Source organism: Coregonus clupeaformis, chromosome 1, assembly GCF_020615455.1.
Source record: "Coregonus clupeaformis isolate EN_2021a chromosome 1, ASM2061545v1, whole genome shotgun sequence".
Classification (NCBI taxonomy): Eukaryota; Metazoa; Chordata; class Actinopteri; order Salmoniformes; family Salmonidae; genus Coregonus; species Coregonus clupeaformis.
This window is the reverse complement of record NC_059192.1, coordinates 25524446-25549520: the sequence shown is the minus strand read 5'-3', so window position 1 is coordinate 25549520 and position 25075 is coordinate 25524446. Positions and strand designations below refer to the sequence as shown.

At 42.8% G+C, this 25075-nt stretch overlaps 1 protein-coding gene across 12 annotated transcripts in view; it reads right to left on the bottom strand.

The window, feature by feature from the left end:
- LOC121562058 (microtubule-associated protein tau) overlaps positions 1-22916 on the bottom strand; it is a 43966-nt gene extending 21050 nt beyond the window's left edge. The window contains exons 1-8 of one of the 12 annotated variants that reach the window (XM_041874663.2): positions 22664-22916; positions 12867-13049; positions 9603-9701; positions 9091-9216; positions 8415-8489; positions 8026-8049; positions 5798-5835; positions 5464-5580 (exon numbers count right to left, since the gene is read on the bottom strand). In XM_041874663.2, coding sequence (XP_041730597.1) covers positions 5464-5580; positions 5798-5835; positions 8026-8049; positions 8415-8489; positions 9091-9216; positions 9603-9701; positions 12867-13032 — 645 coding nt within the window. In that variant the 5' untranslated portion in view covers positions 13033-13049; positions 22664-22916. Of the gene's footprint in view, positions 1-5463; positions 5581-5797; positions 5836-8025; positions 8050-8414; positions 8490-9090; positions 9217-9602; positions 9702-12866; positions 13050-13195; positions 13300-13329; positions 13428-22663 lie in introns of those variants that run through there. The other 11 variants (XM_041874468.2, XM_041874750.2, XM_041874561.1 and 8 more) reach the window with 11 other exon arrangements.
- Between the last annotated feature and the right edge of the window lie 2159 nt (positions 22917-25075).

Genomic DNA, 25075 nt, shown 5'->3' with positions numbered 1-25075 from the left:
AAAATAGAACAAGAAACCACAAACACAAAGTGAAAGACAGACAGTTAAATATGGCTCCCAATCAGAGACAACCAGCTGACACTCGTTGCCTCTGATTGGGAGTCACTCAGGCCAACATAGAAATACAAACATAGAATTACACACCCTGGCTCAACATAACAGTGTCCCCAGAGCCAGGGCGTGACAGTACCCCCCCCTAAAGGCGCGGACTCCGACCGCGCCAACTAAATACCACAGGGAGGGACCGGGTGGGCACTCCGCCTTGGCGGCGGATCCGGCTCGGGCCTGATCCCCACTCCCTCTCCAACCCCCCCAAAGTACCCCTGGTCCGGTCTGGCCCCGCTGGCCGGAGCTGGACTGCACACTGATGGAGCGGATTGCTCTAGCTCCGGCGTAACGCATCTGACCGGTGCCGGACCAGGCACCAGTGGAACAGGCACGGGCCGTGCCGGACCGACGACGCACACCACTGGCTTGGTGTGGGGAACAGGCACGGGCCGTGCTGGACTGACGACGCACACCACTGGCTTGGTGTGGGGAGCAGGAGCGGGCCGGACAGGGCTGACGATACGCACCACAGACTTGGTGCGGAGAGCAGGAACGGGCCGGACTGGGCTGGCGACGCGCACCACAGACTTGGTGCGGAGAGCAGGAACGGGCCGGACAGGGCTGACGAAACGCACCACAGACTTGGTGCGGGGAGCAGGAATGGGCTGGACTGGGCTGGCGACGCGCACCACAGACTTGGTGCGGAGAGCAGGAACGGGCCGGACAGGGCTGACGAAACGCACCACTGACTTGGTGCGGGGAGCAGGAATGGGCCGGGCCGAGCTGGCGATGCGCACCGTAGACTTGGTGTGGAGAGCAGGAACGGGCCGGACCGTACTGGGAACACACACCACTGGCCCTACGTGGGGATCAGGAACAGGCCGGACCGGACTGGCAACACACGCCAGTACCTCTCGCCGTGCCTCTACATCTTCCACCCCCTCTTCGACCAGTGGCCCCCGTAACCTGGCGGCCTCCTCTGCCAATCCGCTGGGCCGCTCTGCCGTGGTCTCCTGCTGGCCCGTCGTCCACGGCGTTAGCCCCCCCCTAAAATCTTTCTGGGCTTCACTCCTACCCGTGGCCAAGGTCTCCATGTCCCTCGCCAGCCGTTCGCCCTTCTGCCACAATGTCAAGCCCCTCTCCTCCTCATCCGGCTTGACCCAGTCGAGGAGGCGAAGGAGATCTGTTAGAGATCTCCCTGGTGATGGCTCCTGGACACGCTGCTTGGTCACATCTTGGTGGTTTCTTCTGTCACGCTCGTCTACCAAAGAGGAGGACCAAGGCGCAGCGTTGAAGGTGAACATATTATTTAATGAATGAACACACGAACAAAACAACAGACGATAACGTGATGTCTACGGTTTAACACAAACCAAAATAGAACAAGAAACCACAAACATAAAGTGAAAGACAGACAGTTAAATATGGCTCCCAATCAGAGACAACCAGCTGACACTCGTTGCCTCTGATTGGGAGTCACTCAGGCCAACATAGAAATACAAACATAGAATTACACACCCTGGCTCAACATAACAGTGTCCCCAGAGCCAGGGCGTGACAGACGGAAGCCACTCCTCTGTAAAAGGCACATGACAGCGCGCTTCGAGTTTGCCAAAAGGCACCTAAAGACTCTCAGACCATAAGAAACAAGATTCTCTGGTCTGATGAAACCAAGATTGAACTCTTTGGCCTGAATGCCAAGCGTCACGTTTGGAGGAAACCTGGCATAGTGGTGGCAGCATCATGCTGTGGGGATGTTTTTCAGCAGAGGGACTGGGAGACTAGTTAGGATCGAGACAAAGATGAACGGAGCAAAGTACAAATCAAATCACATTTTATTGGTCACACGTGTTTAGCAGATGTTATTGCGGGTGTGGCGATATGCTTGTGCTTCTAGCTCAGACAGTGCAGTAATATCTAACAAGTAATATCTAACAATTTCACAACATATACCCAATACACACAAATCTAAGTAAGGAATGAATTAAGAATATATACAGTACCAGTCAAAAGTTTGGATACACCTACTCATTCGAGTTTTTTTTTTTTTTTTACTATTTTCTACATTGTAGAATAATAGTGAAGACATCAGAACTATGAAACAACACATATGGAATCATGTAGTAACCAATAAAGTGTTAAACAAATCAAAATATATGTTATCTTTGAGATTGTTCAAATAGACACCCTTTGCCTTGATGACAGCTTTGCACACTCTTGTCATTCTCTCAACCAGCTTCATGAGGTAGTCACCTGGAATGCATTTCAATTAACAGGTGTGCCTTCTTAAAAGTTAATTTGTGGAATTTATTTCCTTCTTAATGCGTTTGAGCCAATCAGTTGTGTTGTGACAAGGTAAGATAGCTTTGCTGGTGACCATCTCCGGTGACCTTCTCCCTTACCTCACCTCGCTCATCAACTCATCCTTGACCGCTGGCTATGTCCCTTCCGTCTTCAAGAGAGCGAGAGTTGCACCCCTTCTCAAAAAACCAACACTCGATCCCACTGATGTCAACAACTACAGACCAGTATCCCTTCTTTCTTTTCTCTCCAAAACTCTTGAGCGTGCCGTCTTTAGCCAACTCTCTTGCTATCTCTCTCAGAATGACCTTGATCCAAACCAGTCAGGTTTCAAGACTGGTCATTCAACTGAGACTGCTCTTCTCTGTGTCACGGAGGCTCTCCGCACTGCTAAAGCTAACTCTCTCTCCTCTGCTCTTGTCCTTCTAGACCTGTCTGCTGCCTTTGATACTGTGAACCATCAGATCCTCCTCTCCACCCTCTCCGAGTTGGGCATCTCCGGCGCGGCTCACTCTTGGATTGAGTCCTACCTGACCGGTCGCTCCTACCAAGTGGCGTGGCGAGAATCTGTCTCCGCACCACGTGCTCTCACCACTGGTGTCCCCCAGGGCTCAGTTCTAGGCCCTCTCCTGTTCTCGCTATACACCAAGTCACTTGGCTCTGTCATATCCTCACATGGCCTCTCCTATCATTGCTACGCAGACGACACACAACTAATCTTCTCCTTTCCCCCTTCTGATAACCAGGTGGCAAATCGCATCTCTGCATGTCTGGCAGACATATCAGTGTGGATGACGGATCACCACCTCAAGCTAAACCTCGGCAAGATGGAGCTGCTCTTCCTCCCGGGGAAGGACTGCCTGTTCCATGATCTCGCCATCACGGTTGACAACTCCATTGTGTCCTCCTCCCAGAGTGCGAAGAGCCTTGGCGTGACCCTGGACAACACCCTGTCGTTCTCCGCTAACATCAAGGCGGTGACCCGATCCTGTAGGTTCATGCTCTACAACATTCGGAAAGTACGACCCTGCCTTACACAGGAAGCGGCACAGGTCCTAATCCAGGCACTTGTCATATCCCGTCTGGATTACTGCAACTCGCTGTTGGCTGGGCTCCCTGCCTGTGCGGAAGCTCAGTTCCCGCTCAGCCCAGTCAAAACTGTTCGCTGCTCTGGCACCCCAATGGTGGAACAATCTCCCTCACGATGCCAGGACAGCGGAGTCACTCACCACCTTCCGGAGACACTTGAAACATCACCTCTTTAAGGAATACCTGGGATAGGATAAAGTAATCCTTCTTACCCCACCCCAAAGAAGAAAAAAAAAACATATTGTAAAGTGGTTATCCCACTGGCTATAAGGTGAATGCACCAATTTGTAAGTCGCTCTGGATAAGAGCGTCTGCTAAATGACGTAAATGTAAATGTGACACTGTCTGTGATTTATTTAGAATTCAAGGCACACAACCAGCATGGCTACCACAGCATTATGCAGCGACACGCCATCCCATCTGTTTTGCGCTTAGTGGGACTATCATTTGTTTTTCAATAGGACAATGACCAAAAACACACCTCCAGGCTGCGTAAGGGCTATTTGACAAAGAAGGAGAGTGATGGAGTGCTGCATCAGATGACCTGGCCTCCACAATCACCCAATCTCAACCCAATTAAGATGGTTTGGGATGAGTTGGACCGCAGAGTGAAGGAAAAGCAGCCAACAAGTGCTCAGCATATGTGGGAACTCCTTCAAGACTGTTGGAAAAGCATTCCTCATGAAGCTGGTTGAGAGAATGCCAAGAGTGTTCAAAGCTGTCGACAAAGCAAAGGGTTCTTCAAAATATATATTTTGATTTGTTTAACACTTTTTTGGTTACTACATGATTCCATTTGTTTTATTTCATCATTTTGATGTCTTCACTATTATTCTACAAAATAAAGAAAACCCCTTTTGACTGGTACTGTATATATATTTTGTATTTTACCCCCCCAATTTTCAATCTTGTCTCATCGCTGCAACTCCCCAATGGGCTCGGGAGAGGCAAAGGTGGAGTCATGCGTCCTCCGAAACATGACCCGCCTAACTGCGCACCTTAACACCCGCTAGCTTAACCCAGAAGCCAGCTGCACCAATGAGTCGGAGGAAACACTGTTCAACTGGCAACTGGGTCAGCCTGCAGGCACCCGGCCCACCACAAGGAGTCGCTAGAGTGCGATGAGCCAAGTAAAGCCCCACCGCCCAAACCCTCCCCTAACCCAGACGACGCTGGGCCAATTGTGCGCCGTCCTATGGGACTCCGACCACGGCCGGTTGTGGCACAGCCTGGGAATGAACCCGGGTCTGTAGTAGAGAACTGTGCCACTCGGGAGGCAGACAACATCATTTTTATTAATCTGTTTGTCAGTGTCAGCAGAGTAGGCTACCCTGTAATTTTTGTAGTATTTTAAAAAATGCATGAGCGCGTCCCGTACCGGTAAGAAATTAAATAAAAAAATTAAATAAAACAAAAAACATATTTAAAAAAATCTACTTTCACCCCTGCCTATACATCAGATTGAACTATTGTAAAAAAGAAGACCCCTAAAAAGGAGTAACCTCCCTCTCCAATCTACTCTACAGAGAGAGCTGAAGGTCCCTGAGCGAGAGGCTGAGACGAGAGGAGGGACAGGAAGTGGACACATTGACACAGCCACACACACAAATGCATGGACAAACACGCACACACCACACACACGTAATTAACAATGATATCATGGGAAAACATGTATTTTCTTAAACCTTTTTTTAACTACGAATGATGAATTATGTATTTATGTTTAGCAAATAGCAATACAATTGCACCTATTATTAAAATAAAGGCTTGAGCAATCCAGAGTGTGGGCCCCATTTAATCTAATGTATATATCGAAAACCTTCAAACACACCCTTACAATCGTAAGGTGTTACAATCGTAAAAGACAAGACTGGGGGTTAGTGAGTATTGGTGTTAGTTGATGCACAGGAAAACAATGCTGTTTGTTAGATGGTGTTAAGGTCTAGCCTGCACCACTATCAGCTGTATGCAGGGGTGCATGGGTTGTACCACTCTCAGCCGTGTGCATGCTTGTGCCATACTTACACAGGTCTGCCTGGCCCCTACACTGCTGGCTCTAGTAGGTACTGAGGTGGGCCCATTTCTGGTTCTGTTGACTGGGGAGGGTCTTTTAAGGGCAGATGTGGGTCTAGTTTTGGGTGTCTTTGTATGATTGGAAGCAATGAGTGTAAAAAATTGTTTGAATACCTTGAAAGTAAATGATGAAATGTTATGAAACAGGCACGGATTCACAAATGAACGGTATGAGTTAAAGGTTCATACTGATTAGGAAATATGATTTCAAAAAAGGTTTTCAATGACAAATTAAGAGGAAATGTGTAGCATTGTCCATTGTACTGGTATGGCCAAAATTACCTACCTTCTTATCAGCATTGTCGTTTTCAATCTTCGCTTGAGCTGTGGAAGAAAAAGGGGAAACAGACATTTAGCATATTGGACTCTTCAGACAAAAATATCTATTGCCCTTTTTTAGCTCACCGAGTGAACAAACTTCGAGAGGCCATCGGCATGTTTCTTTGTATGTATGTGTGCATAGGGAAGTGGAGACCAAATGAAAGACAATCACAAAGATGTGGAACTCTCAAAAACATGCACAGTGACAAACTGTAACACACAGGACTTGTTGACTGGAAACACTCAAGGCATTTGTGAGATCCATAAACCGTAGTGGATTTTGGGTCTGCAAGGCCAGCAGAAAGAGCAAGACAGACAGAAGGAAACAGAAGCAAGGGGAAGGGAGAGGATGACAAGCTTATCCTCAGCCAAACGTGAAGTTCCATAGCACATTTTCAGGGGAGCGAATGCTGCATAGCATACGGTAGCTGTTTTGTAAAATAAAGTGGAAGAAATTAACTGAAGAAGATTTAGTTTGGGATTTGGTGAATAGAACTGCAAACAGACCTTTGAATATAGCAACCGGGACCAATGACTTTCTTGCGGGAGAACTTTGGGGAATTTTCTGGAGTTCACTTGTGGTCTTGGTAGACTGTACAACATCTCTCGTCTTGGGATCCTCAACAACATCAGGTATGGACATATGGCTTGCTCTTTCTAATTCTACAACAGGGTTAATTACACCTATGTCAGATAATACTGTTGTCAAATGTTTGACACTCTCAGAAGACACCATGTTTCCATTGACCTGTGGCTCTATTTGTCCCTCCAGCTGGTTGTCCACATCGAAATGGGCAGTGTCCTTTAAAGCTGATGAGATGGCTTCATGTACCTCCTGTAGATGTTCTGAATAATGTCTGGGGCTTCTGTCCACTGGTACAGAGTTTTCCAGAACAAAGTGGGAAGAGGATGGACTGTGAACTGGGAAGGAATCAGGGCTTCCTGGCACAAACTGCTTAGATCCAGTATTAGAAGCAGCAGCAGCCTGTTGGAGAGATTCGGCAAAATCGAAAGCCAGTCCTTGTTTTGTGGCTTCTTTTGAAATCCTTAGACCCTGGTCTTCATCTACCCACAATCTATTCTCTTCAACGGAGGTGAGGTCCTCAAAGGCTGTGCTGCGGACTAAAGAGGTGCCCAGCGGATCACTCTGCCCAGAGGAGCACTCAGGTGCATCAAGACTGACCGCTCTCTGAGAATCTGGACTGACCCCCCTGGCGGATGGGAGGTCCCCTCTCCCTCTCCCCTCTGACCCCTGGGTATGGTCTCTGGAGGTCCATAAAGAGTTACTCAACTTCTTCCCAAAGTCCCCTCGCCCCTGTGCCCCCTCTGAGTGTGCAGCTTCAGAGTCCAGAGAACAAGAAGCTCCCAAGGTCTTGAAGCCAAGTCCTGCCCCAATCTCTGTGTCTTCAGCAGCTTCTGATCCACTAGGCGGTGCCAACACAAATCCACTGAGGATTCCCACACCAGGTTCCTCTAGTTCTTTTGAAAGGCAGATTTAATGGTGAATTTACTCCACTCTTTTCCGTCTCCCCGTTAAAATGTTATTTGAGAAGAAGTAAAGGATAAATTAATTTGACAGTGAACTACATAGTCATGATTTGGAGAACACAAAAAATTATACATGTTTAAAAAAATTACTGCTGCCCTTCATTGGAGAAACCACATAAAAGTTTTTTAAAAATTATGTTTTTTTGTTTATAATGGTGTCGTGAAAGCAGTCACAGGACGCTTTCTGCATCTGTCCAGCAGCTATGAAAAGTGCGGAATGGATAGAATGGTTTTATAAAATGCACATAACAACTTACATTAACATTAATTATGTAAAGATAGACAAAATGCTTCACAACTGGATCAGTGGAAAAGATTGACAACAGATGACTATGAGACAAATGTAAACATAACTGTGAGATGTGCTGGGATGATGTGCTGTCATACACACTGAATGATGCATATTTAATTCCAAAATGTGCCTTTAAACAAATATGTCTAAATATGCTGATAACTTTTGAACATGCATCATAGTCTTTTAAACAGTTATCATAGCAGTTTATACTACTGTATTATATTTGGCACTTTGGCACCAATAGTATTGTAGCAGTTATGGCTAATATCATAAAATAGGGCTCTGGACATCATCTGAGATATACCCAAAGCGTTAGCAAACATTGTCCATAGTGTGATCGACTAAAATACCTGTTGGGGCTGCTCCTCCAGTCGCTGTTCAAACACGATGAGGCAGTGCAGAGAAACAAAAAGAGGATCCAACTATTTTAGGTCTTGTCAAACACATTACATGCTAAAGTGCATAACATCCAAAAGAACCATACAACTGCAAAGAAAGCAAAGCAGCCTAGATTACTTTACACCATGCATACAGTCTTTGGTTAATGCACAAAAGCCACAGCAACTCATCTTTACCTCTGCATTTTCCACATACATCAAAACAAAGTAATTCGATTAAACAATTCATATCTAAATCCAGCTGTGTGTGTGTGGGTGGGTATAGGTATTGTTAGATGTGGGAGATGCTGAGCCTGACACACTGTTTTAATTTCAAATCATGGTCCAACACGACACCTAACCTGGTTTTCCTTCTGGCTGCACAGCAACTGTGTTCTCCATTATTGTGGCATCCTCCATATCTGAAGGCTCCTGATCTGTTTAACATATCACAGGGTCCTTTCAACATGCTGTTTCCCCTTTCTCTTGGGCTATGTAACATGTAACATGGCGTGCAGTGTACTACAATACCCATAATGCTATGTGTAACATATCCGGTTTCTATCTGTTTTCAGAATGGAGGCGTGTGTTTTGATCCCACTGCTGACACTAGTATGTATCTTTAGTAGTTCTAGTTGAGATACTGTACACAATGGTATTGTGTATGGACCAGGGGAAAAGTTATGCTTTGTGATTTGTCTGCTACAAACTTGACCACACACACAAAACCAAATGCACTGGGGGAAATTAATGAGAGAAGTAAGAGTATTAAGAAAATTAAGAGTGATTCATAAAAGACAAAAGGGAAAAAAAGGTTAACCCAGAAATAACATTAAAGTAAGCATTAACGAAAGCCAAACAAAAACAAACTCTCTTCAGGTTATGGCTTCTGAAACCAACAAATAGTTAAAACAATATTAAGCTGATACAGTACATAATATAATTATGTTACATACAAAAGAGGGGCAGAACCAGCTATTAATATAAAATAACAACATTAGAAAGGTTTAATGCAAAAGACAGTGGTGGTTCTGGTACCAGGTTGCACCTCCTCCCCAGAGGCGCAAAGGTGCACCTCCTCGTCACAGGGGGTGCTCTCCAGTTCAGAGAGCTCAGACTGTGGTACAGCCACCCTGTCCTTTGGTGTGGCTTCCTCAGGCTCCACTGGGAGAGAAATGCACGCTTTAGGTTAGAAACCTGGTTGGGCATGTCATGGATTAATAAATAACAATCTGCTTATTTTGACCGATGATCAGAAGGCAAAATACAAAACACAGAGCCAGACACAATCAATCAAACTGAGAAGAAAGCAAAGGTTAGTCATATAGGTTGTCATACATTTGTAAAGCAAAATAAAGTCTGCAAACCAAAAAACAAGCTTTCTTGGGGTTATGGCTCTGAAACAAATGAATAGTTTAGCAATATTAAAATGGTATCCTGCATAGAAACACAGACTGTACATAGTGAAGGATTTTTTATTTTTTTATGGATAGAAAAAACATTGGTATTAAAGCTGAATGCAAAGTGCAGTGGTGGTGGTGGGGGCATACCAGGGTGCACCTCCTCATCACAGGTCTTGCTCTCCAGTTCAAAGAGCTCAGACTGTGGTTCAGCCGCTCTGCCCTCTACTGTGGCTTCCTCAGGCTCCACTGGGAGAGAAAGGCAAGCTTTAGATTAGAAACCTGGGCCGTGTTCAGAAGGACACACCGTAGGAAAAGGTTATGAAAGGGAAAATGTAAAATTAATGTTTCATATTGGACATGTGCATGTAGTCCATGCTGTTTCAGTCCGTTTGGTGCCTAATGAACACAACTGCAACTTCATCTATCTGTGCCGATGGTGTGTAGTACTGAAAAACCTCCTCCACATTTTCCACACACCAAACACTGGTTATGGAAGTAGTGAATATCAACAAATGCTGTGAAATGGAATCAAAAATACCTTTATTTCAACATTTAAACCCAGCCATTGGGTATTATTGTAATGTTTAGTCCCTAAATCCAGGCTTAATGTTGCACCCGTTGACCAGCTCTGTAATTCCCCTTTCAGAGAATGGCGCCCGTTCCTTTAGCGCTTATCGCACCATGATCAAGATTGTTACATCATCAAACAATCAATTGCCAACGTATTTCAGTGCAAGTGACAATTATTTAAGTTAGCAGTAGTCAGTCTGGCAATTAAATGGAAATTGCTGAAAGGGCGAAAACCAGCTCTTTAATCATGAAGAATGATCACCAATTGCTAATGACTTCACATGATCTCATATACCACTAAACTACACAAAACACGCTTGACTCCATTGTGAAGTAAATATTTAGTATCTACACTAGAAGACTACTAACAAATCACAGTGGTCTCCCGTAACTACTAGTTAGTAGAGTGTACTCACTATGTGCCGTACAGTCAGCGCACGTGCTGTTAAGCTCTGTGGAGGAACCTGACTCAGAGCGGTGTAGCTTCCTGCTCGTCCGAGTGGTAAGGGGAAGGGCGAAGGGGGAGAACGAGTGCACTAGTGAGGGCTGTAAACTGGGGAAAGCTAGACTACGTACTACTAGGCCAGAACAGCCATTTGGGGGCACAGCAGGAATAAAAAGAGAAGGTTATCATCGTTGTTGTTACATTTGTTGCAACACAACAGCAACCCCATTGTGAAAGGTTGGCAACAGTACAGCTACTGTGCTCTTCTCTCCTTTGTAGATAAAGTGCCTTCAGAAAGTATTCACACTAATTGACTTTTTCCACATTTTGTTGTGTTACAGCCTGAATTAAAATTGTATAACATTTAGATTTTATGTCACTGGTCTAAACACAATACCCCATAATGTCAAAGTGGAATTATGTTATTTTTTCAACAATGAAATGAAAATGAAAAGCTGAAATGTATTGAGTCAATAAGTATTCAACCCCTTTGTTATGGCATACCTAAATAAGTTCAGGAGTAAAAATTAGCTTCACAAGTCACATAATAAGTTGCATAGACTCACTCTGTGTGCGATAATAGTGTTTAACATGATTTTTGATTGACTACCTCATCTCTGTACCCCACACATACAATTAGCTGAAAGGTCCCTCAGTCGAGCAGTGAATTTCAAACACAGATTCAACCACAAAGATCAGGGAGGTTTTCCATTGCTTCACAAAGAAGGACACCTATTGGTAGATGGGTTAGAAAAGGGAAGCCTGTGTATGAAAAAAAGGAAGCCTGTACAGAATAAAACATATTCCAAAACATGCATCCTGTTTGCAATAAGGCAATAAAAGTAAAAATGCAAAGAAAATTGGCTAAGAAATTAACTTTATGTCCTGAATACAAAGCGTTATGTTTGGGGCAAATCCAACACAACATATCACTGAGTACCACTCTTCATGTTTTCAAGCATGGTGGTGGATGCATCATGTTATGGGTATGCTTGTCAATGGCAAGGACTAGAGAGTTTTCTTAGGCTAAAAATAAACGGAATAGAGCTAAGCACAGGCAAAATCCTAGAGGAAAACCTGGTTCAGTCTGCTTTCCAACAGACACTTGGAGACAAATTCACCTTTCAGCAGGACAATAACCTAAAACTCAAGGCCAAATATACACTGGAGTTGCTTACCAAGACAACATTGAATGTTCCTGAGTAGCCTAGTTACAGTTTGACTTAAATCGGCTTGAAAATCTATGGCAAGACTAGAAAATGGCTGTCTACGAATGATCAACAACCAACTTGACAGAGCTTGAAGAATTCTAAAAATAATAATGTGCAAATATTGTACAATACAGGTGTGCAAATACTTATCTAATCAAGATACAGTTTATTAGTTTTTTTTTATTTTTTTTTTACCAATATTACAATTTTTCTTCCACTTTGACATTACAGAGTATTTTGTGTAGATCGTTGAAAAAAATTACAATTAAATCCATATTACCGGTAATCCCACTTTGTAACACTACTTTCTGAAGGCACTGCAATACGCCATCAACGCCATGGGAAAAACCTCCCTGTAGCCAAGGCTTTCCCTACTGTACTGTATCTCCCCATTCCTTCCTAGTCTTAGCCTTCCATTGACTACCCATTTGATTATTAATGTGCCTTTACAAAAGGTTAAGGATCTATGTACTGTCCTGAAAGCTTGATTGTTTACAGGGCTGAATTGGTAACAGTGGCGGTGGATGGAGGTGCAGGGAGCGTTCTGAGGCCCTGACCCAGATCCCTGTATTGCAGAGCAGGAGAGCGCAGCTGCAATCTGGGGACTGAAAGCCCAGTCAAGCATGCCTTGTTTGCTTTATGTAAAGGGATTAAAACAAAGCACAATCAGAAGCCTCAGCCTCTTGGCCCATTCATTGCAGAACATTTTGACTAGGAAATGGCATGTGCCTTTAGAGAAAACAAAAAAAGCTCATCATTCAAGACATTCATCTAGATATGGCAGTCTTGGGCACGTTTTTGTGGCTAGGATAATGCTTGTTGACTACAAAGCTACTCTCCGCCCACTATGCCCACACAGATCCAACCCATTTGCTTATGTGAAGCTATAAAAATAAGCTGTGTAAGTGAAGTCATTTGTTGTGTTCTTCCTGACTACAATTAGTACCCCTAATCACACTTTTCTGGCTCATGCAGTTTTAATGAAGACTTAATTTTTTCTTTTACCCTTCAAGCTCCTTTGCACGCCCATCCTCTAAGGCTATTTTGGGCCTCGCTGTAGTAATAGCCTCAATAAAACATCCCTCTGTTTCTATCAGGAGGTTAATTGAGCAAGCGTGTGCTTTGATGGGCTGTGCTAGTTTAGCAGCCTATTTTACAGGCTGATAGATAGATATAATAGCTGACCTTTCATGGGGCCATCCCCTGGGCTCCTGTGCCCCAGCTGGACCCCGTTCTCCTGGTGATGCAGGTCGTTGATGGTCATGCCGGCTAAGGAAGCGCTCATGGTGTCCCCGGAGTTGTAGCTGTAGGTGTTAGGGGCGTTGTTCATATAGTCCTGGTGTTGATCCATAGCAAGTCGGGTTCAGGCTATACAAAAGAGGAGCAGAAGAAAGTGCCAAATATACAGTTACCCAAAAAAATGAAATGCGCCAGTGGCAAAGATGTCGGAATTCAGATAAGACGTCATTGGTTTAGCGCTATCCACTTTTAAGAACCTCTGCTATTGAGCTCACCAGAGAATGTCAATTTCATTCAAGGTGGATCAAGTCAAATTGTGTTGCATTGGAGAGCCTATTCCTCTGAGAGCTACAGGTGACTATTGGAATCCAATAGAGATAATCAATGATGCAAAGGAACTTGCCAGTACCTGGTTCTGAGAATTTGCCAAGTAATTCAATGAACAACCTTTGAAAGTTGAAGAGTCTCTTCCGCCTGACATAAGCCAGTCAGTCAGCAGTGGCTCAATGTAAACAGACACTGCGCCTGTGAAAATCTGGTTATTTATATTCTTAACATGGGGGCCTGGTGTAGAGTTACAAGACGAAAATAGTTCCCTGTGCCCATGTGCGTTGTGTCCTAACTGTGATACCTCGCACTTCCTAAACAACCAGAGACCGCCTCAGTGTTTTCCTCCTTGAGATTCACTTAAACTCAATCAGACGGACACCGAGCTTATATTTATCAGTGACCTCACAGAAGTGAAAAGCCACTCAACTTTTAAGTTTGAGGTTTTAGCCAAGATATTTATTTATTATTGTTTTTCAGTAACATGTTTAGAAATATGTCATTAAGATGTGTATCAACCATCAAGGAGGTAGAGACCAGTGTATGAGGACATGCTCGCTCCACCAGATAGCTGTGAATGGCTTCAAATCTCATAAAATGAGGATTACATACTGTATCAGATTAAATCAAAGCCTATGGTTACGTCAGCATTTTTTATATTTCTATCCGGTTTTTTCAGCTTTCGCTCTCTCTCATACACCACGCACATTGCCTTTTGATACCCTAACCTAGGAGTTAGGTTAACGGGTTAAGGTTAGCTAACATGCTAAGTAGTTGCAATGTAGCTAATTAGCTAACATTTGTTAGATGTCTGTGATGAGATTTGAACACACAACCTTTGGGTTGCTAGACGTTCGCATTATACGCCCACCCATTCCCCCCGACCATTGTTTCTGTCTTAAGTAACCTACTGTCTTTATCTGTGATTGAAATGCACTATATACAAAATCGTGTACTGCACACAAAAAATATACTTTTTTGTGTGCCTGTCACAAATTTCCAATAAGCAATTTGTGTCTATTTCACAATAATATGTGATACTGGGTTGGTGTGGGCTGCTTGGCCTGAACACCTGACCTCCACTGGGTGCACCAGCATATCTTCTGTCCTTGACTGTTAAGACAAACACACTCCTGGTCCTCATATATAGCACAAATGAGAAGTCGTACCATAGTAGGCCATAGTACCCACCAGACCAGGGAATCAAGCCCTCAGAGCACCCCAGATTAGGAACCCTTAACCGGTGTGCAAAAGCCCCTGCTGGACAGTGATCTCGTTAGTATGTGTGGCAATGTGCAACTGAATTATTCATTAAATATGTATTGAAATATGTAACTGTACATTTATAAGTAAAGTGATGGGTGTGAGGCAATAAAAAGTATAACTAAAAAGTAATAAATAGAATGTTTAAATTGTTAAAATGTCATTGATGATATAATTATTTTCTGCATCCCACATACAGGTAACTGCCAAAATAGAGAAACACAAACATTTAGAGAAAACACCATTGAGAACGCACAACGACTATACCACTTAGCTAAGCTAAGAATGACGTGAATAATCAAGTCAGTAAATGTTGGGCAGTTAATTAGATAGCATATAATTACTATACTGGCAAGTTCCATGTATTAGTAACCAACTAACATCAGGTAGCTAGCTAATTTACAGGTAAATACAAGTAACTGCTGTAATGATATGCTATGCGGTTCGTAAGGCTAGCGTAGCTAACAAATTGTCAGCCAACATAACGTGTAACGTAACTTATTTGAAAAGTCATTACTTTATTACATTGCTCAACATTTTCTTAACATTTGTCATAATTAGCTGAAGCAATTAATTTGTATCCGCTCTCGTCCGACTTTGGCTACAAATGTTCCACCATTTTCTTCAAATCTGAAAATTTTGTGAAGCCACGACCATTTTTGGAAGAATTGCATTTTAGTGTATACTACATATTTTGGCAAATGTAGTACGACATCCGGGAACTTTTGGCATACTAACCATATCCATACTATGACCAATAAGCATACGACATACTCAATTTGTCACAAATAGTATGGCTAGTGCGGTTAGTATGAGTATTCGAACACCGCTGCTGTCTCAGGCGCCGCTCCAGAATCTACCATACGTGTTCAATTGGGTTGAGGTCTGGTGACTGAGACGGACATTGCATACGGTTTACATCGTTTTCATGCTCATCAAACCATTCAGTGACCATTCGTGCCCTGTGGATGGGTGCATTGTCATCCTATGGGGCATAGCCATGGTGGCCAAAATAATGACCTGCCCAGCATTTTTATACATTTACATTTTAGTCATTTAGCAGACGCTCTTATCCAGAGCGACTTACAGTTAGTGAGTGCATACATTTTTCATACTGGCCCCCCGTAGGAAACGAACCCACAACCCTGCCGTTGCAAGCGCCATGCTCTACCAACTGAGCTACAGGGGACTTTTGTCACATACACGTGTTTAGCAGATGTTATAGCGGGTGTAGCGAAATGCTTGTGCTACTATACATGACCTTAAGTATGATGGCATGCTAACTGCTTAATTAACTCAGGAACCATACCTGTGTGGAAGCACCTGCTTTCAATCTACTTTGTATCCCTCATTTACTCAATTGTTTCCATTATTTTAGCAGTTACCTGTATATTCTACCACAAGGGCATAAATGTTAACTTATGCAGTTACTCTCAATACTTGACACAACTCCCTCACAACACTCCCATTGTGGATTTACACAAAACAGAAGTCAAACAACAAGTGAGCTGCTGCATCTGTGCCAAAGAAAACAATCGCTCAAAGAAAGTTGACGCTCCATGTCCGGGAGCTTTCAGGATTAGGAGAACTAACAGAGGCAAACCCAAGGTCGAAAATAACTAGATCCCTTATCTAATAACCAGCATATCTATGTTATGCTATGCCTCTATGCTTCAGTCCCCAGGTCGGCAACACCAATTTCTCCCCATGTTATTCATTTGTCAGGGATAGTGCCTATGATCCTGCTTTGAGAATCCACCCCTCTTAAAAAAACTAAACATTTGATAAACAACAAACAAAGACGCTTCACCAGGTTATATTTTGCGGTAGAAGGAGCTGCATTCAACAGAGACATTCCCACTGGGCACAGACGTCAATTCAAGGTCTATTCCACGTTGGTTCAATGTAATTTCATTGAAATGGTGTGGAAACAACGTTGATTCAACCAGTGTGAGCCCAGTGGGTTCTAACGGGTTGCTGTTGGCACTAAAATAAAATGTTTGAGGACCAGTCTCTTGCAACAGAATTCAATCTTCGTTGGCTTCAATTTCAACTGCTGAATAAAACAAGGACTTTATTCCGTGTTAGAATTTCATGAATGCACAGAAAGGTCGGCTCTGACTTGCATCTGATCCCACGTGGAGCGTGTGAAAATGGGATCTTGGCAAACAGGCCCTGGTTCGAAAGCAAGCCCAGCATAGACGGCGACAGAAAGAGCATGATCAACAAAGATATTGACATAGCTCTGGGAGAACAAAGACGGGCCCAAAGAAATTACTGACATTATTACTGTGAACCAACAGAGAGCCCTTCTTGACATATTGAACCACTTATTTTCTGAAGACTCTAAATGCCAAGGCCAAGGTAAATGAAATGGGGGTATTTGCTGACTTTTTCTTTTTGTCAAACTAAGGAATTTCTACAAAGAAAATATACAAATTTGTCTTAAAACCCCTAAAGGGTTTATGCCAAGCAAAAGGCCTCTGTTCATCAAAGCAGCAGTTGTAATGACTGAGTAAAATCATGAAAAAGGGTTCCACCAAAGATGACAGAGAATCAGTAACAAACTGTAAAAATGATCAAACCACTTACAGTCTGTAATTCAAACGGGGAATTGATTTTCTAGCCAGTTCAATGGATTGCGATACAAAAACAAAAGGTTTGCGGATGCAGTGAGTGTATCTGATGGCATGCTCACTATTGCTGCGTGAGCTAGCTAATACTAGTTTAGCTGTGAGCCTAGGATGCTGCCCTCATGCTTGACTGCTTCTGTATCTCTGACCTACTTTCACCATGACTCCCTCTGTACACTCCTAGACTCCATCCTCAGGCAGGAAGTAGTACCATAGAAACAACACTGAACTCTACCTTTAAAATAGGCCTACCAAGTGGCTAAGGATAACCGTTAAAGTGAGCCTCATTTTTCGCATCATACTGCTGGAAGCTAGTGAAACAGCTTGCAGCACAGCCTGCGTAATGAGTATGGCTCACTCAGCATCCGATGGCAGCACGTCATTGTCCGCAATCACACGTTAGCTTAGAAACTGTGGGCATACTTTTCACAGTGGTGGGATTTTTTTTATCCATGTCTTTGGCTTCATGACTCAAGGCTAAGAGTCCTCCTCGACATTTAATTCAGGATTGGGAAATGTCCTTTTTTTAACCAACAATTACAGAGTGTTGAAGATATTTTTTGTCTTTCATTTTGGTAACGCTTCCTATAAACATTTATAAGGCCTTATGAGCAATGCATAATGCATTCATAAAATGCACAACAGAGGTGCTAATAAGTAGTTTTCATTCATTTACAGTCGATTGAAGCTTACCATTTTCCTTAGACGCTGGAATTCAGGATATATGGAATTCTGACACTGTCGTGATAGAGCCTGAACTGTGAAGGCCTCAGACGCTGCAGCTGTTGCATGTTCCAATATGTACACAGTGCCTGCAGCTACAGTACGATCTGCCACACACACCCCCATCTGCCACTTTAATGAAGACTAGCGGTGCAATGAGCCAACGTCTTCCATCAGCATGGTGCAAATTAACCAAGTACACGAATGCAGTTAAAAGCCCAGTATGACTTTTCTCCTCCCTTTAACAATGCAATACAATCCTTTTCAAGAAAGACCTATTTTGGACTTGTTATGCTAGATGCTACGATTTTCTGAGGACATAGTAGTCTAGGACTAAGTCATTTTTAATAGTGCCTTTTTAATAGTGTCCCCTCCCCCCTTCTGGAATGCCAGACAGTGCCTCAACTGGAAGATCTGTGGGAATAAATCCATTTGATTAGGAAAAAACTGCTTCAATGATTGCTTTTTGAGTTGAAATAAATAAAAACATGCAGGCCATAGGATATGTTTGAATTAGTAGGCCTACTATAGGCTATTCTAGCTAGTCTATTGCCACCTAAAACTCTTGAATTGATCCACCCCTACACCATGTAGGGTTCCAACCTGGTCTCATAGAATAGATGTAACATAGTAAATGTAAATCCTGGAAGCTCAAATTAGTATGCTATGTTACATTTGGTATGGTTACATAAGACAGATGGTACATAAGGCTAAAAAGAAAGTAGGGTGGTTGGTCAGGGTGGATGGGTTGATGTATTATGCAAACGTCTAGATACCCAAACATTGCGAGTTTGAATCGCATCACGGACACCTTTAGAATTTGATCTAATTAGCATATTTTCAACTACTTACTTTTTTTGCTAATTCATAACATATCATACAAAATGGGTGATGGACATCCACAAATGAACACACACCATACGAAAAGTAACTCTATAATTCTATATAGAGTGTCTTGGATTTACAGTACCAGTCAAAAGTTTTAGAACACCTACTCATTCAAGGGTTTTTCTTTATTTTTACTATTTTCTACATTGTAGAATAATAGGGAAGACATCAAACTATAAAATAACACATATGGAATCATGTAGTAACCGAAAAAGTGTTAAACAAATCAAAATATATTTTATATTTGAGATTCTTCAAAGTAGCCACCCTTTGCCTTGATGACAGCGTTGCACACTCTTTGCATTCTCTCAACCAGCTTCATAAGGTAGTCACCTGGAATGCATTTCGATTAACAGGTGTGCCTTGTTAAAAGTTAATTTGTGGAATTTCTTTCCTTCTTAATGCGTTTGAGCCAATCAGTTGTGTTGTGACAAGGTAGGGTGTGTATACAGAAGATAGCCCTATTTGGTGAAAGACCAAGTCCATATTATGGCAAGAACAGCTCAAATAAGCAAAGAGAAACAACAGTCCATCATTACTTTACGACATGAGGGTCAGTCAATACAGAACATTTAAATAACTTTTAAAGTTTCTTCAAGTGCAGTTGCAAAAACAATCAAGCGCTATGATGAAACTGGCTCTCATGAGGACTGCCACAGGAAAGGAAGACCCAGAGTTATCTCTGCTGCAGAGGATACGTTCATTAGAATAACTGCACCTCAGATTGCAGCCCAAATAAATGCTTCACTGAGTTCAAGTAACAGACACCCCCCGTGTAGCTCAGTTGGTAGAGCATGGCGCTTGCCATGCCAGGGTTGTGGGTTCATTTCCCACGGGGGGCCAGTATGAAAAATGTATGCACTCACTAACTGTAAGTCGCTCTGGATAAGAGTGTCTGCTAAAAATGACACACAAAAAAACAAAACATCAACTGTTCAGAGGAGACTGCGTGAATCAGGCCTTCATGGGTGAATTGCTGCAAAGAAACCACTACTAAAGGACACCAATAATAAGAAGAGACTCGCTTGGGCCAAGAGCAATGGACATTAGACCAGTTGAAATCTGTCCTTTGGTCTGATGAGTCCAAATTTGAGATTTTTGGTTCCAACCGCCATGTCTTTGTGAGACGCAGAGTAGGTGAACGGATGATCTCTGCATGACCCAACACACCTCCAGGCTGTGTAAGGGCTATTTGACCAAGAAGGAGAGTGATGGAGTGCTGCATCAGATGATCTGGCCTCCACAATCCCCCGACCTCAACCCAATTGAGATGGTTTGGGATGAGTTGGACCGCAGAGTGAAGGAAAAGCAGCCAACAAGTGCTCAGCATATGTGGGAACTCCTTTAAGACTGTTTAAGACACTTTTTGGGTCACTACATGATTCCATATGTGTCATATGCGTCTCCCGAGTGGCGCAGTGGTCTAAGGCACTGCATCGCAATGCTAGCTGTGCCACTAGAGATCCTGGTTTGAATCCAGGCTCTGTCGTAGCTGGCCGTGACCGGGAGACCCATGGGGCGGCGCACAATTGGCCCAGCGTCGTCCAGGGTAGGGGAGGGAATGACCAGCAGGGATGTAGCTCAGTTGGTAGAGCATGGCGTTTGCAACGTCAGGGTTGTGGGTTCGATTCCCACGGGGGGCCAGTATGAAAAAATAAAATAATGTATGCACTAACTGTATGTCGCTCTGTGTAATTTCATAGTTTTGATGTCTTTCGTACAGAATAATACGAAATGCTCTGAGACCAGGTTGCTGTGTTTGGGTCAATTCCATTTGAACTCAAAAATGGAAAGAAATCAGTACAAAAAAAAAAATAGATTTCAAATTCATAAGGTGGCTGGTGGAAGCTGTGACAATTTATCTTATGAATGAATTGTATTTCAATTAATATCCTCAATTGGCTGATTTTCTGCTTTAGCCTTTAACTTTTGGATGGTTGCTTCAACAGGAAGGAATTTGTTGGGTTGGCCTCTCTCCCAATTTGGGTGTGGGAGTTGTTTTGGAAAATCGTTCTAATTGGTTGCTGTAATTAACTTAAAGTATTCAAGTTCAAATCAATTACATTTATTAAGGATTTATCTGTCAGCTTTGTGGAGGATTGGAACACAGGTTCCACTGCAAATATAAACGCACATACCAGAACTGTCAGTAGGCTACATTCCATTAGTGCCAGTGCATCAATACTGCTGTAGAAACTTGGGTGTATCAACACCTCCACACATGCCTAAAATATGTAAACTCGTCCACTGTATGTCTTATTTTTGCAAGCTGCCTATAGGCTACTGTAGTCTATGAGTTTACATGTCGATGCTGCAATGGCTTTCATTCAATTTACTGACCATGCAATCCATTTTACAGAATGCAATCCATTTTATGAAAGTCTTCCTAATGCTTTCTCGATTTTATAAATTTACATTTCATTCTCATTATAGTTATATTGCCTATAGGCAATGTGCACCCGCGCAAACGAGCAGGCTATTCCATCATTGCACTGCCGCGGCTCTTCGAGACAGGAGAGAAGAGAGGAGGAAAGGCGTGTCCGTGGAATGAAATGGAGACTTGGCTACTACTGACATCCATTCTAACCATTTCATACCAAGCCGCTGATTAAACCCACAGCAATTGATGACACGTGTCATCGATTGCCTCAAGTGTTTACCTTCCAAGAGGGAGGCTGGCATACAATAGGCTTGCCATTGTCTAGATTCGACTCAAGGCGAATATAATGCGCTCACGGATTTTGTGCACGCCTCATTTCAATAGATTAGACCCCTCGACCAACACAAACGGATTATTGCGCTAAACAAACCCATCACCCATGTGTGTAAAATCAGATGACCAGCAACACTGTTGCAATGGCTGCATGTCTTCTAAAATGTTTGACTGCTCTGCACACGGAGGAAAGGGCGGAATTGCATACCATTGGTACAATATTCATCAACTAGAAATGGGCATGGCTTTTCTGTTGAGTGCAGGCTGTGGAAAATTCACACACTTTTGTTCAGTCGCTCATAAAAAAGTCATTTTACAATTTGATAAACCCGAATTATATAAACTCTATTGAGGAAAATAAAACATGATCATTTAGGCACAATAACGGGGCAGGCTTGTCGTTGTTTACACACAACGATGCCATGTTTTGGTAGGCCCTCGGATGTAAGGAATATGCGAAAGATCCAGGAAAAAACGCCGCGCTGAAAACGCACTGCTTGCTTACAAATAGGTAGCCGACGGTTCCGTGGTTTAGAAATAGTCACTACAAATAGCAGACCAGAAACATTTCCGAAATAATTTGCTGTCCTGAAGTAGTGTAAATGGCATCAAATGATGTCGAATCACTCTTATCCTCATAATAATGACATTATAAATATTTGATGGATTATCCTTGTTACAAAATGTGCCCGTTCGAAATTAAACCATATGGCGACACCAGATTCTTGTTCATCCGTGCAACCTATGACACTGAGAAATTGTGATTTAAGAATAGCCTATCGTGAAGACATTTCTTGCAACGATAAATAATGGCAGCTACAAAAACATGTTTGTGTATTGTTGCATGATGAACACTCTAAACCCAATAACAATCATGCGCATTTGTATTCAATACATTTGCATAGGTTACAAGTCTATGAAAACAGGATATTTGGCACAATATTAGGCTACACTGTTACACTATTACATTTTAATATGAACACAATGTGTTTACGTGCTACCCAGGCCCAACCTCTCCCACCTCATGGAAAAATATAAATGGAAAGACCAATGCCGATTGAGAATTATGACGCTGTTGTGCAAACGTTTCATTTGACGCGCATTGCAATCGAGTCCGCTTTGCAATAAGAAAAAACACGGTGTAATTACAGTGGATTTGGGTCAAGTAAATAATAGAATTATCTCTGTTTCCTTACCTGTGTGCAGACAGTGTGGTTTTTCTACAGCTGCACTTGTTCACAGAGCGCACAGTCCTCAGACGCAGTTCACCAAGATGCCATAACGGGAGGCAGTCGCCAGAGAGCAGCAGATTTGTGATGGTGTCTCGAAGTGTCTGTCTGCCTGGCTCTGTCTTTGTCTATCAGGTCATTCAAGTAACAGTCGTATGTATACCAGCCAAATTATTCCGTACCAATAAAGTCATATTTATCAATCATAGTCTATGGCCTATAATAACCCCAATTACACTTGCCATTAAATTATTTGACAAGCAATTTACTGAAAGTACATAATAGACACAGTGGGGACTCTGTTTACCAAAAAAAACGGAGTGAAACTCAGACACTTGTGGTACTGTTCTATCGCCCACTCTGCCCTCTATGTGGCATTTACTGCCACACACCCAGTGCCAACTTTTATACTGACTTGAGAAACCAGTCAGCACTTAAAAAAAAGTCGCAGGGGATGTATTGACAGACAGTCAGAAACTCTATGTAAATGTTGAACCAACTATATCTTGGCTTGCCAACAAAAAATGTCCCCCTCTCCCTCTCTCCCCCACACCCATCTTTCCTTCTCTCTCTCCTCTCACTTTCCCGCTCTCCTTTCTCCTCTCTCTCTCTGGAAACGTGCCAAACCTTTTTCCCTCTCTCTGTCTCTGCCTCTCTCTCTCTCTCTCTCTCTCTCTCTCTCTCTCTCTCTCTCTCTCTCTCTCTCTCTTTCTCGCTCTCTGCCTCTCTCTCCCCCTCTCTCTCCCCCTTTCACCCCTCTCTTATCTCCTTCTCCATTCTCCCTCTCTTCCTCTGCCCCCCACCTCTCTCTCTCTCTCTGTCTCCCTCTCTCCTCCTATTCCCCTATCTCCCAACCCCTTCCCCTCTCTCCCAACCTCTCTCTCTTCTATCTCTCTCTGGAATTCTGCCCAGAACAACATCTGCCACTAGTTTTCTAGCTAAAGATTATTTGGATTTGTCCTGGGCGGGACTTCACTGTCTCTGCCAAGGTGCTTCTGTAAGTCATCATCATACTAACCCTAAGAACCTCAGACCATTCTCTTAATCCTGGGTCAGCACTCTAGCACTCTGCCTCCAGGAAACACTGTCATGACAACAATAGGCTACTTGGATTAGGGTGAAGTTACCACTAGATGCTGATTTTGGGTCAGTTTAGCATTTCCCCCTCTGATTGGGGGAGGGGAAGCTGATCCTAGATCTGTACCTACAGGGAAACTTAGGCCTGACCAGGCTATTATGAGAATAGCTAAAGTGGCACAAAAGATGGCATAAGATAAATCAAAAATAGAGTGGGCACTTGCAATAAGACATCAAAAGGAACTACACACATGACAACAATATACGGCTATAATTGGAAAGTTTATAGACAGTTCATTATTAGTTAATAAGTTGTTTTGTAAATCTTATTTTCACCCAAAAAATATTTTACTAATGTAGACATGCTGATTACCTTTCAATCTTTGGCTTATTGTTGTGCCAAATAAATGATTTTTCACACCATTTGCCTAATTTCGGACTAAACTGTGTCACAACAAGTTTGGTCATAAAGTGACTTATGTGTGTTTATTTCATTCATTGTCGTTGTCTTGGAGAATATCCAGATTCAATGGTGAAACATTGTAGTGTACCAATAGGTGGCATGGCATTCATGCTTTACAGTCTGTTTCACATACCTCACATTTATGTTGAACAGCCTATGCATGAAGCTATGATAATTATATAACTGAGTGGACCATTACAGTTTTTCTCAATTGCTAAAACACATTTCTTGAAACCTTCACTCATTTTCTCAAAACTTTAAACACAAAACCAAATCTTCAAACTACATTCACAAAACCCCTGACTCTTCTGGCAAAATCAAACAATCGCCTCAAAACCATTTAATCTGTGCTCAAAATCAAACAATGCTTTCAGATCATACACACAGCCAGTCAATATATAAACACTACCTAGCGTTCATTAGACACTACATCAAAAAATGGAGAACACAGCGTCCAGGGCATGTAGTTACAGATAAAAATAAACAAATGTATATCGTAAACGCATTTTGCAATTCAAACAAAAAGTATAGTAATCACAACTTAGTACAGTGCATATATTGTATACTGTAAGTACTGCAAGTAATACAGTATTGAATGTCTGTATATTCAGCACTTGCATAAAAATACAGTAGTCCAACTGCAAAAGGCCAAAGAACAAAGAAAACTCTAAATGAAAAACACATTACAGTACACTCAAAAATGTTGTGCAACTGCGAAATCAAAGTCAATGAGAGATTCATTCTGCCTCAGCATCAAGTCTTTGTGCTGGATCCGGCCAGAGGACTTCGTCCACATCACAGGCAACGTTTTTCCTTGCCAGGCAACGGGGGAAAAACCC